Below are 16,346 nucleotides of genomic sequence, written 5' to 3'. Positions count from 1 at the left end.
ACTGGGGGCTCGTCCGGGATCCCTTCGGTCTCACAGTGTGATCTCTGTCTAGAGGTGCACTGCCTTCACTCTCGTTACTACGCACCTGGCAAAGGCTCTGCAATCGTAAGTAATGGGCTCCCCACTCTCCAAAGTTTCGTCAGTTCATAGGGACGAACTTTATGATTTAGTGAAGAAGGCTAACTCTTGTCAAAAGGCTAACGGTACGACCATCTTTCCCATTTCAAAAAATTCGGTGACTCAACTCCTACTGTACATGGAGAGACACTGCCCTGTCTATCCTTCAGAGGGGTCGCTCAAAGCATCCACTTGGGAAAGGATAGGAAAATATTTTCATGATACCCCACGAGCACCCGTGCCTATTCTGACTGCCTGGAAGGCTGTTATGGCGGCCATCAACACTCTTTACCCTCCCCCGTCTTCCCCGGAAACTTGCCCTTCTCCTCCCGGCCCAAAAACCCCACCCCCTCTTGCCGCCCATCTCGATGCTGCCTCACCACCACCCCCTCCATACCCAGCCGTTACTCCTCCCCTCACCAGCCTTCGGAAAACTAGATCGGGGGTTGTCAGCTAACCCCGCCCCAAAGGCTGAATTACCCATCACCAGCTTCCCTGTGGAGTTGGCAGAGGATCTTTTGTATGACGATCCGGGGGCTGTCCTTTCCCTTCCTCTTGTTGTCACGCTGCATAAACCCCTCCCTCCTCTTACCCCTGCTTTGCTTATTCCCAACTCCTCGCTCACGCTTGAGGGAATGGTTGCTGCTCCCTATTTGTATGACTCGTCAGATTTGACACAAATTGCTCTGGCAGGAGTGGGAGATAGGTGCTTTTCCTTAGATAAAGGAACAATTGTCGCCACGCTCATACTTCTCCCTTCTCCTGATATGCCATCATTGTTTGCCTTGCAGCAACCAGTCCAAACCTCTAAACCCACCCTCCTTGTCACACTAAATGGTCGCTCTTTCGAAGGCTTGATTGACACCGGCGCCGACGTCTCTGTCATTCGTTCCGCTGAATGGCCCTCCTCCTGGCCTATCGCCGAAGCCTCCTCGGTGCAAGGAGTAGGCGGAGCACAGGCCGCTAAGGTCAGCTCTCATTGGCTTTCTGCTGTGACTGCTCATTCTCATATTACAGCTTATCTAAAGCCTTATATCTTGCCTTTGCACTGTAACCTATGGGGCCGTGACTTGCTTTCACAGTTCCACGCTTTTATTCAACTTCCCTAATGGCTTTACAGGACCCTTTAGGGTCTCTCTCTCTCTCTCTCAAAACCTCTGTGCCGATATGGGTTGATCAATGGCCACTCACCAAAGAGAAACTGGACGCCTTACATATCTTGGTCCAACAGCAGTTAATTGAAGGCCATATCGAAACCTCCACCAGCCCATACAATACTCCGGTATTTGTCATCAAAAAGAAGTCTGGCAAATGGCGCCTCCTACAGGATCTTAGGGCTATCAACACCATCCTTCAGCCCATGGGACCTTTGCAGTGTGGACTTCCCAACCCCAACTTGATTCCGGAAGGACACGACCTTATTGTAATAGACCTCAAGGATTGTTTTTTTTCCATACCTTTGGCACAAAAGGACAGAATTATTTTCGCATTTACGGTACCGGAACTTAACAATTCAAAGCCTACTGCTCGGTACCAGTGGAAGGTCCTCCCACAAGGCATGTTGAACTCACCCACAATGTGCCAATTTTTTGTCGATAAAGCATTGCAACCCTATAGATCCCAATTTCCGCATTTTCTTGTGTATCATTATATGGATGACATTTTAGTCGCTGCTGAGGGCCCGAAAGGGACAGTTCAAAAAACTTTTCCTATTCTTTTAGCCACCCTAGCAACGGCAGGGTTGCACGTTGCACCAGAAAAGGTCCAGTCTCGTTATCCAATGCAATATCTAGGCCACAAAGTTTTAGCCTCCACGGCTGCCCCACTTCTACCTATGCTCACGCTTCCCCAGCCGACCACCTTGGTCCAATTACAACAATGTCTGGGGGTCATTAACTGGGCCCGCGCATACCTCGCTTTAACTACACCCATGTTATCACCTTTATTCCAAGCGTTAGTGGGTTTGACAAACCCAGCTGACAAGGTGTACCTTACAGAACAACAATTGCATGCCCTACAACAGGTCAATGCCGTCCTTACGACCCAATGGGTGGACCGTGCGCTCACTGACAAACCACCCTCTCTTGCCATTCTTTCAACACATCAATTATTAACTGCCATCATTGTCCAAACGTCTGATAACAAACATCTACATATTTTAGAATGGCTACACTTGCCACACACACCTAAGACATCCATCATCACCAGAGCAGCACAAATGGCCTCTCTTGTTGAGAAAGGCCGGAAGAGGATTAGAGCCCTAATGGGACTGGATGTTTCCACCCTGTACATTCCCCTTAAGGTTACTCAATGGGAACCCCTCCTACAAAACTCCACTGCATTGCAGGATGCCTTGGAGGACTGGTGTGGCCAGGTGTCATGCCATCTTCCCCCTGATCCTCAATTGCAACTGTTGCGAACAGTACCCTTCACACTAACCTCACCGTTCGTTCAGCAGCCACTCAAGGAAGCCCTCACTGTTTTTACAGACGGCTCCAAAACCATAGGGGCTTGTACATGGCAAAATAATTGCAAATGGCATAAACGCCTAACAGGCCCACAAGCATCTGCCCAACAGGCTGAGTTAGCCGCTTTTCTGTTAGCCTTGTCCCTTTTCCCAGAACAGCCTTTGAATGTTATATTAGATAGTATGTATGTCACTCAAATGGCTGTGGCCATGTTTGATGCATATATTTCCCCTGTTACCCCCCCCTCTCTCATGACGCTTTTTTTGCAGCTTCAAACTCTCCTGAAGGACAGAACATCCCCTTTGTTTGTAGCGCATATTAGAAGCCACCAACAGCTACCCGGTTTCCTGTCCGAAGGCAACCACATGGCAGATGAGGCTTGCAAAATTATGGCCTCTTCCCCTCTTCCTCCGCAGCTTTTAGCAGGGGACAGCCATGCTTATTTCCACCAAAATAAAAAAGCATTGGTGCGCCAATTTGGCATTACATATCAAGAAGCTACCGCCATTCTTCAACAATGTCCAACCTGCAGTTTGCAGGCAAAGTGCATCCCTGAGGGAGTTAATCCCAGGGGTATCCAAGCTTGTGACACATGGCAGATGGATGTCACTCATTATCCCTCTTTTGCACCTTGGAAGTATATCCATGTATCTGTGGATACTTATTCGGGATTCATCCTGGCAACTTTGCAAAGAGGAGAAGCCACGAAAAACGTAATCAATCATTGTATTCGCACTTTCGTCACATCGGGATGTCCCAAAACTTTGAAAACTGACAATGGCCCTGCTTACGTCAGCACTCCCTTTGCTGAGTTTTGCCGTAAGTGGTCCATTACCCACAGATTCGGTATACCATTCAACAGCCAAGGTCAGGCTATTGTGGAAAGGGCTAACCAGACCCTAAAGAATGCCCTTGATCGGCAACCGGGGAAAAAGGCCTTAGGCCCCCCAAGCCTCCCGATGTTACAAAATATCCTTAATCTCACCTTGTTTACCTTAAATTTCCTTAATCTTACCGGTACCCCCCCTGCTACGGCTGCATCTCGGCACTTTTCTAAGCCAGTAGTTCCCTCTTCCCGTCCCCTTGTTTATTTTAGGCAACTGCCCAGCCCTGAGTGGAAAGGCCCTGCGCAACTCGTCACCTGGGGAAAAGGCTACGCTGCTGTGCAACTTCCTGATCGAGTGCTCTGGGTTCCTGCTCGCTGTATTCGGCCATATCATGGGCAGCCTCCTGACAAGCACCTCCTTGACCCTCCTTCTCTGTTATCTCTCTTCCATCTTTGCTCCCCTCACAACGAACCCTAAAACAACCTCTCTCATTCGAACCCATCGTTTACGCTACCCTGCCACCATCGGCCGCAGCTCAGCATCCAACGCCATGGAATGTCTTCAACGCTCTCCCATCAAAAGAAAAGGCACCTTCTGGCGCTGGTTTCGCAACAACACTCTTCTCCAAGATGGCGATTCCTACTCCATCACTTATCACTTTCGCCAAACTACCCTTGCTATCACCAACGTACAGTTGACCGATCTAGGACAATATCACTGTGAAATAACAAAATTAATTAAGGGGTTCGCCACCTCATCTCGCCTTACGCTCACCTTGTTTCAACTCTCCCTTCCTGAGCCCGCCCGTTGGCAGGGACGACGCCTGCTGGCATCTGACGCCCAGGGATCGCATCGCCCTTACAGTATCACCTGGACAATCTGCGATGCCTTGGGTCAGATCCTGAATACCTCCTTTTGTTATAGCCCAATTGTATCTTGTTTCCCTAACCTGTATTTTGACTTTTCAGAAATGCTTTTAGGAGTGACAGCCTACAGGAGGCTGGACGGCACCCCGCCCAGCCACTCCATCGTTAAAAGGTATCCCCTGTATGTGTGCCCAGGACATGACACCCGCCCTGACCACGTGCACGACTGCGGAGGCTTAGCAGATTACTTTTGCAAGTCTTGGTCCTGCGTTTCCACCGGCCACATCTACTGGACCCCTCCGTATAAGACTGATTACATCACTCTCACTCGGTTGAGAGAGGACATTGAGTGCACCGCGACCAATCAGGGTTGGAATAAATGTAATCCGGTTATTGTACAATTCACTGCTGCAGGAAAAGCTCAGGGGAATGCCTGGGACTCAGGTGTAAAATGGGGAGGTCGTATATATGCCGGATGGCCCGGGTTTCATTATGGCAACATATTCTACATTCAACGACAGGTCACTCTCCCTCAGTCCCCACCTGTTGGGCCCAATGCCGACGACATTCACTCCACCTTTCTTAAACCCCTCACCAAACAAAAAAACCCCCTTGTCTCTCTTCTTAACTCCTCCTTTTCCCTTGTTCACACCGCTTCTAACACATCTCGATGTTGGCTTTGTTTGTCTTCCTCCCCACCATTCTATGAAGCAGTCGGTTCTCCTGACCCTATCCGAAACTCTACCTCAGCCTCCTCCTGCCGCTGGCAAAACACCACGTTGACTATCACCTCTATAATAGGGCAGGGCTGCTGCCTTGGCCGTGTTCCTGCTAACTATACTCAATATTGCCTTAATTCTTCTCATGATCACTGTGCCCTCTATCTTCCAAAAAATCGCTTGAACATCAACGGTTACACCGGCCATGGTGGCTACGGTGTACTCTACACTACCTCTGGTAATATCTCTGCCCGATTGACAGGGCAATATTTTATCCCTGGGAACAACTCTGTTTGGGCATGTTCTTCTGGCCTCACCGCATGTGTATATGGTGATACTTTGTTACGAACTAACGCCTTTTGTATTCAGGTGCTCCTACTCCCCAAAATCTCTATCTATTCCCCTGATGAACTTATCTCCATTTTAGAGCCCCCTCATTACCCCCTCAAGGCTAAGCGCGAAGTAGTGACTGCTGTAACTTTATCAGTCCTACTGGGCTTAGGTGCGGCCGGAGCCGCCACCGGTGTGTCAGCCCTTGTTGTCAATGATCAGAACCTGCGTCACCTTAGTGCTATCATTGACACTGACCTTCGCGCCATCGAACAATCTATTGTGGCGCTACAAGATTCCCTTACCTCTCTATCCGAAGTGGTTTTGCAAAATCGTAGGGGCCTCGACCTTCTGTTCCTCAAACAAGGGGGACTGTGTGTTGCTCTAAAGGAAGACTGCTGTTTTTATGCCGACAACTCAGGAGTAGTATTGGACTCTATGAAAGAGCTCAATTCCCGTTTAAAAACAAGGGAATTGGAGCGCCAACAATCCATGTCATGGTATCAAAATATGTTTAGCATTTCTCCATGGCTAACCACACTGTTGTCCACTCTGTTGGGGCCCCTCCTGTTATTGATTCTCGTATGCACCATAGGCCCCTGTGTGCTGGGTCGCGTTCTCCGCTTCTTAAAGCAGAGACTTCATACATTGGACTCAGAGGTATCCGAGACAAAGCTTGCTGTTCAACACCTGGTCACTGCTGTAGGTATGGAGAAAACACCACTCTTGGGATGGTCCTCTGATAGTGAATCGGAAATGGACAAGGACCCCCAGTCACACTACCCCCCGAGAGAGGACGCTGGGATGGGTCTCCTTGGACTGAAGAGTCCCTGGCTCCCCGACTCAGACCCTCTGGGGGGAGGACAAAATTAAATAAAAAAGGTGGAAATGTGACGAACCTGACTCCATTACTGCACAGCTAGATTGCATGTCTCTCACGTAGCCTCAGAATGCTGTATATTCCCTTATAAGGGCATGACTTGTATTTCCCTATTCTCTTTGTACTCACTCCCCCGCCCTGATAGAACTGCTGAATAAAAGGAGGTGGGGGCGTGGCACCAGGAGGCAGTACCAGCAACCTCCTGAGATGTGGCGTCACTCACCACAAAAGAATCCTGTACCTACCGTTGTTTTTTCGACCTCACCCTTGCGAGGGAATCGTTGGCTCATTCCCCCCCAGGGAATCCCATAGACCGAAGGGCGAAGGACTGGTCGCGCGACGCGACAGTATAAGGACTGGTGCTTGAAGTACAAGCCCCTTCTCCACCCCCCCAGTCACTGCATGATCAGGAATGCATTTGCCACTTGGATAGTCACTAAAATACACAATCATAATTCACAAATCTTAAATACACTAAAGTGTATTAATGAACATGATGGCAAATTACAATTAGGATTTAGCTAGTATGTCTGGCAACAGCAGGATAATTATCAGCTATTAGTATCATTATGAAAGGAATAATATAACAGCTAGAATCAGCAAGGTAACTTGCCAATTTTCATCAATGGTGCCAATGAAATTCAACAAGAGGTAACCAAAAGGTGTTCAAAGACCACATACAGACCACTAGGGCCACCCAAACATGAAATAGATGAGATTAGTATACAAAGCAGATCTTTGTCATGACCACCTCAGACTCTGGAGAGAAATGAATAGTCAAGAGCACAGAAGCTGAGCCCACAGAATCATGCTTAGCCAAAATTTGAATCCTGGCAGGTGTTATGAACCAGATCCTATCTCTTCCACTGTTCTGATCCTGAACTGACACATCTTCCCCTGACTCTTAAGAAGGAATGCTATTACTGTGTGTAGGTGAGTTGAGTACTGCTGGAGTGCTAGAGTATATAAACATACACTGCATGCCCAATTATTAGGCAAGTTGTATTTTTGAGGATGAATTTCATTATTGAACAACTACAGTGCTCTCGGTCAATCCAAAATGTTAATAAACCTCAAACCTGAATATTTAAGAAAGTAAAAGTGAGGTTTTGGCTTTCTTAGGAGCATATCTATGTGTGCACAATTATTGGGCAACTATTAGTGTGCAGAATTATTATGCAACTAAATGAAAAACAAAAATTCCCCCATCTCACTCGTTTATTTTCATCTGTTAAAGTGAGAATAATAAACAAACAACTCAAAATTTACAAATAAACATTTCTGACATTTCAAACAAAAAATCAGTGACCAATATAGCCACCCTTCTTTGCAATAACAGACATAAGCCTTCCATTCATGGAGCCTGTCAGTTTCTTGATCTGTTGATGATCAACTTTTTGTGCAGCAGCAACCACAGCCTCCCAGACACTGTTCAGAGAGGTGTACTGTTTTCCTTCACCGTAAATCTCCCGTTTGAGAAGGGCCCACAAGTTCTCAATAGGGTTTAGGTCAGGTGAGGAAGGGGGCCATGTCATTATTCTTTCATCTTTGAGGCCTTTACTGGCTAGCCACGCAGTGCAGTACTTCGATGCATGCAATGGAGCATTGTCCTGCAGAAACATCATGGTCTTCTTGAAAGATGCAGACTTTTTCCTGTACCACTGCTTGAAGAAAATGTCTTCTAACAACTGGCAGTAGGTTTGGGAGTTGATTTTGAGTCCATCTTCAACCCAAAAAGGTCCAACTAGCTCATCTTTAATAATACCAGCCATACCAGTACCCCACCTCCACCTTGCTGGAGTCTGAGTCGAAGTGGAGCTCTGTGCCCATTACTGATCCAGCCACAGGCCGATCGATCTGGTCCATCAAGAGTCACTCTCATCTCATCAGTCCATAAAACCTTTGAAAAATCTGTCTTCAGATATTTCTTGGCCCAGTCTTGCCGTTTCAACTTATGTGTCTTGTTCAGTGGTGGTCGAGTTTCAGCCTTCCTTACCTTGGCCATGTCTCTGAGCACTGAACACCTTGTATTCTGGGCACTCCAGGTAGGTTGCAGTTCTGGAATATGACAGCACTGGAGGATAATGAGTTCCTGGTAGGTTCACGTTTGATTCTTCTCAAATCTTTGGCAGTTAATTTGCATCTTTTTTTCTCAACACGTTTCTTGCGACCCTGTTGACTATTTGCAACAAAATGTTTGATGGTTCTGTGGTCACACCCCAATATTTTAGCAATTTCAAGAGTTCTGCATCCCTCTGAAAGACTTTTTACAATTTTTTGACTTTTCAGTTAAATCTCTTTTTGGCTCATTTTGCCTGAGGAAAAGAAGCTGCCTAATAATTATGCACACCTTGATATAGGGTGTTGATCTCCTTAGGCCACACCCTCCCTCATTACACAAATACACATCACCTGATATGCTTATATCCAATAAGCATTCAGGTTTATACAGCTTGGAGGTGGAAAATATGCATAAAAATGATGATATGGTCAACATACTCACTAGCCTAATAATTGTGCACACAGTGTAGTCCTTGAGAGTAGCAACTTCCTCATGAGTTGCCGCTATAGAAATAAGCTAGTAAATACCAGCTGAATCTGATAGACTTAGCTGCCTAGACCATAAAGGCACATAAAGTAAAATGGATCAGATCACTAGAAACAACGTTTGTGACCTCCCACCTGGTTGCCCCATATCCCAAACCTTCAACCTTACTCTGCTTACTTGGACTTCTAGACTTAGCCTGAAACACAACCATGCTTTTCACCTAATCTCTTTAAGTACAATACAGCACTTTTGCGGTTGCTTTACATAAAAGACTGGAATATTCTTTTGCCTTCAGTCTTTCCAGAAACTTATTTGCATGCTTAGTTTTGGTCAACTCAACTTCTCTCTCTCTCCTTTCAAGTCTGCACAGAATTCTGACTTATGAGAATCTTTTTTACATCCTCCATGTAATCTTCAAGAAGATAACACATGAACATATATGAACATATATATATATAGGTAAAGGTAAAGGTTTCCCTTGACGTAAAGTCCAGTCGTGTCCGACTCTAGGGGGCGGTGCTCATCTCCGTTTCTAAGCCTTAGAGCCGGCGTTGTCCGTAGACATTTTCCAGGTCATGTGGCCAGCATGACGACACGGAACGCCGTTACCTTCCCGCCGAAGCGGTACCTATTGATCTACTCACATTTGCATGTTTTCGAACTGCTAGGTGAGCAGGAGCTGGACTAGCAATGGGCGCTCACCCCGCCGCGCGGTTTCGAACCGCCGACCTTCCGATCAGCAGCTCAGCGGTTTAACCCGCAGTGCCACCACGTCCCTTTGATATATATATAACATATGCATAATATCCCACTTGATCCCACAATGCTGTTCCCTGCATAATAGGAGAAAATAGACAAGATTTTTTATTTTAAGGATACTATTCGTGCCAGCACTCTACTCCCAATGGAGGGCAATTTCTGATAGCAAACATGTCCCTGTACCACACTGAAAAAGCCTCTTCCTTTTTAAATGGGTACTGGATAAGAATTAAAATGTCTTGTCAAAATACAATAAATTTCATTTTAACAGATTCATTGGAGGGAGAGAGTGTTCAATATTCCCAAAAATTCAGTGAGGCAAATAGAAGGAATACATATGCACAAACTACAATGGAATTTGGGCTACTGAAGTCCATCGTGTCAAGGACTAAACAAAATCGAAGTTTTACTGTAAACAGTGAATTTGAATATATAACTATATAAGTACTTGAAACTCTATAGAAATACTTCTGACATATACTACCTTAGTTTTCAGGAATCATTTTATTCTTCAAAATGAATTATTTATAAAATTAAAATATACTGATATTCAGCAATACAGAATCAGGTTTACTTTCTCTTTGTCCATCAATTAATATGGCCTGTCTTCAATACTGTTACACTAATCAACATATTTTAACACTGAGCTAAAATCAAGTGATTTAATATATAACATATATCGAAGTTAGATAATATCGGTTGTTATACAGTAAGATTAACCACTTACTAGAAATATTTAGCTATTCCTAATAATTTTAAAAGTTATACTGTATATCAGGTTAACTTTTTGCAAAATGATACATTATACATTTCCTTAAATAATTTTTGCATCAGCATATACAACAGCAAAAACAAATATTTTGTATAACTCAATCCTGATATAGTAAACATTCCAAAGGACATAACAGTATCCGCCCAGAGTCCTTCTTTTGTGGGAGATGGGCAGGGATGAAATTTGATAAATAAATAAATTAGTTCCCCCTCCCTGTCGACATGTACACAACATGAATTTGGCATTCAAGACCAACCAGTGTGTTTACCTCTCATACTTGTATTTTGTTGATTCCCTCTAATTGCTATATAACACAAGCTATACACTCACCACTGATCTGCTTTAAAGTAGTCCTCATTGAACAACCACTCATTGAACAACCATTCAAAGTTACAACAGCAGCGAACAAGGTGGAGTTATGACAGATCCTCATAGTTGCAGCTGTCACAGCGTCCCTGCAGCCAAGGGGTTGCAATTTTGGTGCTTGGTAACCAGCTCGCAATTATGACAGTCACAGTGTCCCGTGGTCACATGATCACCATTTGCAACCTTCACCGCTGGCTTCTGACAAAGTCAATGGGGAAGCCAGCAGGAGATTGCAAAAGACTATCGCATGACCACGGGACCCTGTGACCACTTGGGATTCATCTAACGACAGCAACTGGGACTGCCGCAACTGCCGTCGTAAGTCAGCACAGTCAAGTGACATTGCGCTTTATGGCCATGTCACTTAGCAACAGAATTGCCAGTCCCAATCAGCATCATTAAGCAAGGACTATCTGTATCACCAAGATCATCACTGCAATTGTGCATAACACTCTACTGTTACCAGAACAACATATATCAAGGGAGACAGATCAAGATCTCTGTTTGTACCATGGTAGCTACAACTGAAGCAAGCAAACTTAATTTGTAACAAAAGCATACAGATGTTATTTATTACAGGCATCATATAACATTATACAACAGACTTTTATTTTTGCTTTCCTGGCCACCTTCTTAATCCTGGTACAAGCCTCAGATTTGCTTCAAAGAATCTTTCAATCCTTTGGAGCAGATCTGAGGGGGGAGGAAGAGTAAAGAATCCATACAATTGGCAAATGTTCTTCCATTGAGGACACAATATATTTGATGTTTAAAACTGATGACAACAAATACCTTTGATGATTTCAAGTTCTTTCCTGTAAAAGAAAAAGAAAAAACATAATGACACAGATGTAACTGCAAAACGTGTTCTTGTAGGCACTAGGAAAAAAATTATAAAGAAGTTAAAGAGGTACACTACTTAAGAATCCAGTGTAATGATTGCCTATTCTGACATACTCAGTCTCACAAGGGGATTCTTTATGAAAACTGATTTATTGAAAGAATAGTACGCAAATACGAAGAAAGCTGAGAATGAGCAAAAGCGCGCCAAATACAAACTAAAAACCCTCGCTTCAAAACCAGCCCCGCCCTTCCTCCCTCCTAGCAACCACCCCCTCCCAAGTGTTAGCAACCATTACCCACATCGGCCTGAGAAAGTAACCTTGAACAGAGTCACTAACCCAAACATACATTCCACAGTTGCAGTAAGAAGATTACAGCCTGGCACGGCTGGAAATTTCCACCCCGCAAACACGGGGTAGAAAAGTGACATGCGAAACGTTACGATGTATGCAGAACATTGAAACGATGAACATGACATCCAGGGTTTCATGTGGCCCCTGAAAGAGTTAAAGTGGCCCATATAGTTCCTTGAAACACTGGCAGCAAATCTTAATTTTTACCTAATATTAAATTAATATATTTTAAATTCAATGAAAATTTCCATTAAATAATTTTTTCTTCTGTTCCACGAATGTTTTTGTGGCCCCTAGATCATCATCCAAAGATCAAGTGAAACTCTCAGTCGAAAAAGGATGCACACACCCCTTTACAGAGTTAGGATTTTTAAAAGAATTTACTAGGCATGTGCAAAACTTACCATGCCTGGGAACTCCAGAAAATTCTTTTCTTCTGGAATGCAGCTCTGGAACAGCTGGATCCCCATGTTCCAGAAGAAAAGTCATTCAAGCGTTCCCTGGAACTTCCCATATCTGTAATGGTGGGTTTTGCAAATTCCTACCAGAGCACTCATTTGAAGCCTAAACATCTGTGTCTACAGACTGTAACTATTTTTGCAGAATAGCTAATTAATCTGCATATTTATTTAGATTAACACAACTTACAAATGTGAGCTCAAAAATATGTTATCTATTCTTGCAACCATTAATATAAGAGCCAGTTTGGTCTAGTGGTTAAGGTGCTGGGCTAGAAACCAGGAGTCTGAGAGTTCTAGTCCTGCCTTAGGCATGAAAGCCGGCTGGGTGACCTTGGGCCAGTCACTCTCTCTCAGCCCAACTCACCTCACAGGGTTGTTATTGTGGGGAAAATAGGAGGAGGAAGGAGTACTAGGTATGTTCGCCGCCTTGAGTTATTTATAAAAATAATAAAGGCGGGATAAAAATTTAATTAATTAATTAATGGTATACGTTTTAACTTTCCCTTGTTATACTGCTTTAGGATTTTGTAATTACTTTCTGTGGTTATATTTCTGAGAATAGGTGATTTATTCCGTTCCTGCTCCCTTAATAGTTTAGCTTTTAAAAAACTGTTGTTTCTCTTTAAAACAATCTCAAACGATTTCCACTGAGATGTATTCCTCTGAAAATAATGTTGGCCATGGATTTTAAAAATACCTCTTTATTTAAAAGCATGCTTATGCTACTCTTTTTATTCTAAAAAAGTTCTGAGAACAACAATAAAAAAATCCTGGACAGAAGTTTACAAAAATATTTTCTAATGTTCAAATATACATTGCTTTTCTTAATTCATGTATGGAAAAGAGGACAACCCCAATTAATTTGGAAAAATACATAAAATTTCAATATACATCTACAGATAGGCATTATCCATGCAATGACACAAAAACAAGCATGTTTGTTGGACTTAGCCTATTACAGTTTCATGGTAAATAAAACATTCTCAAACATGCTAAAAAATTCAAACTTCACAAAAATACATCCTGAAAAGTTCACTGCTGGCATTTTTAAAAACTGCTCTCTGTACTAGAAATGTACAGAGATATATTTTCTCTGTATATGGACAGAATTGTTTCCCACTCAAACAGCCATTGATCATGGAATTTACTAGTAGCCATAGAAAATAATCAATAATCAAGAGGTATATCTGGGAGTTCCGAGTCGTCATGCTGGCCACATGACCCGGAAGTGTCTATGACAACGCCGGCTCCAAGGCTTAGAAACGGAGATGAGCACCGCCCCCTAGAGTCGGATTCGACTGGACTTTACGTCAAGGGAAACCTTTACCTTTACCCTATATCTGGGAGTGGAAAGTGATTTAGTCTTTGGTATATTTAGCTAGGCTGTGGGAGGTCTCCAGAAGGCCAAATCAAACAGGTAGGCAGAGATATATTAATAAACATAAAAGGGGGGACGCTAGCTTAATTTCATCAGCATCTAGGTGACTCTGAAAGTTACAGGGTTCAATTACCCAAGAACAGAGAACAAAAATAAAATAGAAAGAATGAAGAATGCCAACAGGTTTGAAACACGGAAAAGAAAAAGAGAAAAGTTGTCATTAGTGGAGACGCTCATTTAAGAATCTGAGAAACTGGAGGGGAGTCAGAACAGCCATGAAAATCTACCAAAGGTGACTATTCAACAATCAAACTTACTGAAGGCAGAAGACATGTTGAGAAGGATCTGGATATTTGGGTGTTGACAACAAAAAAGCGGAGAGAGTATGTCAGTGGATTGCAAAAAAAAGTCCTTTGCAATTTATCTTCCAATATTCTGAAGGTAAGTAAATTCTTAGTGTTTATGTATTTTTTTCTATCTATTTTTCATTTAGGGAGAAGAATGATCTTCAATTCAGAATAAGCTTCCTTTCAGCTAAATATATTCTGGAATCTACCATATCAGAACAGATATGATTTTACACAATTAGAAACCAATATGAATGCTGATTTTTAACAATACTGGTCAAATAAATATTTAAGCCAAGTTCTGTATTAGCAATGTTTAAACTCACAGTTCCCAAACTGTGTGCTGCACTACCCTGTAGCACCACCACAAACTCACAGGGGCACTGTGGGATATTTTACTACTTAAGAAATGGAATTGTTGGTGAGTTCACTGCAGCACCCCAAGAAAGGTTGGAAACATCTGATTTAAATCAAAGAGAGCAGATTTTCATTTCTGTTTAAAGATAAATGGTATTGTGCTCTGGAAAAGTTTTTTTTTAATGAATTTTATTAAGTTTAAAGAGATAGATAAAAGCTACAAAAAACTACAAAACAAGAAAAAAACTAAACAGGTGTGAAAACACAAAAGAAAAAAAAATTACAACATTACAGAATGATGTGACTTCTGACTTTTAACAGCAAGGATATACAAAAATTTTCCATAATCAATCTCTTATTCTATATTAAAACAAAATCACATTATTTCTATAAATCGTTCCTCTTTAGAACATTATAAAAATCATTAAGTACAGTTACTCCCTCCCCTTATATTCAAATAAAATTCATATAAACCTCCTAAACAACTTATTTAATTATTCCCTTCCTACTACTATTCTATACATTTCTGTCTACTATAATAAAAGTCAAACTAAAAAGCACATAAATTGTCTGCCATTATACTAAAAAACACAACAGTTTTAATAATCTTAATCTTAATAAACCCAAAAAAGAAAAGCAATTCAAAACAATGACCTTAAATCAAATTCTTAAAACCACCCAAATAAACATTTTAATACCCTAATCTTAATCTATATCCTTAAAAACAAACATCAGTCAAACCCTAAAAGCAATCCAGATAAACATTCTTTAACCATTATTCCACTTCAAAATAAACCAAAGCATTTACATATCCCGACAATGTGCAGAGCTTTTCTCTTGAAAAAATTAAACAGCCCAACTGCCCCCCTCAAAAACTCCAACTTCTCTTCAGAAAACCTCCCATACATAATGACCCCTTCTTTTTCATAACGTTTCACCAAAAGGTCAATTTTACTTATTGCTTGCAGATCCCTCTCCCCAACCAGATGACACATTTTAAAACTCGTATTTTCCACAATGTCCTGAATGTCTTGTATAAAAACTTAACAGGAGTCAGAAAAGATCTGTTTAAAATCTTGATGGAAGTCAGAAAAAATATGTTTAAAATTCTCCATGTCTCAAGCAGTAGATTATGGCGCCCCCTAGGAGCTTAACCAGCGCAAGTAGAAGATATGAAAAAGTATGTTTACACAAAGTGAAAGTGAGATAAACAGACAGCTCCCAAGGGAAAATAGAAACAGGAAGCTGAAGGCTTAAATCAGCCAATTCAAAGTGTAGGAAAATGCTAATATCTTCAAATTTAATACCAAAATAACATGAAGACAATTATTTACTCTCAATCCTCCTTTATCTTTGGAAGGGAAATGAATTCCAAAACTTAAAAAAGATTTTTTTAAAAAAGTAATCCCAAAAAATAACAATAAGCACTAAGAGAACCAGCTTCTCCTTGCTGTAGAAAGCCTCTCTTAGGCTATGCATACCTAAAATAATATATAAATTTAGTGATTTAGAAATGAGGTGGCCACTCTTAGTGTCCCTTTAAGGCTACAGCGCGGCTTGGAAAATGGTGTTGTTCCAGCCTCCCAGCTAGCTCTTACCAGTCGAACGCAAAACACTGTTTGCGATCTTCTGGCTACAAGCAGCCATCTGGAGGACAGATGGGGTGATTCCTGGTTTTTTCCTTCATCTGGAAAACACTCCTGAGCTTCAGGAAAACCTGCCTGAGCCCCCCAAAAATTGCCGTGTTGTCAGTTCCACCCACGGAGCCTGTGGGCACAGCTGCTTAGTCTGTCATGTCCCCACCGGAAGTCGTGCTCTGGAAAAGTTTTAACTTGTATAATACCATTACACTTCAAGACAATTCTTTTTGACAGATAAGAATAAGGAGCTGCCTCTCTTTTAAGTGAAATTTGGAACACGCTACTGGTTCTTAGATTATTTAAATAGCATGTCAT

At 42.5% G+C, this 16,346-nt stretch overlaps 1 protein-coding gene across 1 annotated transcript in view; it reads right to left on the bottom strand.

The window, feature by feature from the left end:
- The window catches only part of DTNBP1 (dystrobrevin binding protein 1), a 71,610-nt gene that overhangs the window by 39,058 nt on the left and 16,206 nt on the right, over nucleotides 1-16,346 (bottom strand). The window contains exon 7 of the mRNA XM_063298932.1: nucleotides 11,445-11,467. Within this exon, the coding sequence (XP_063155002.1) occupies nucleotides 11,445-11,467 (23 nt within the window). The remainder of the gene's footprint in view (nucleotides 1-11,444; nucleotides 11,468-16,346) is intronic.

Source organism: Candoia aspera, chromosome 3 (genome assembly GCF_035149785.1).
Source record: "Candoia aspera isolate rCanAsp1 chromosome 3, rCanAsp1.hap2, whole genome shotgun sequence".
NCBI lineage: Eukaryota > Metazoa > Chordata > Lepidosauria > Squamata > Boidae > Candoia > Candoia aspera.
This window is presented reverse-complemented; position numbering and strand designations above follow the sequence as displayed.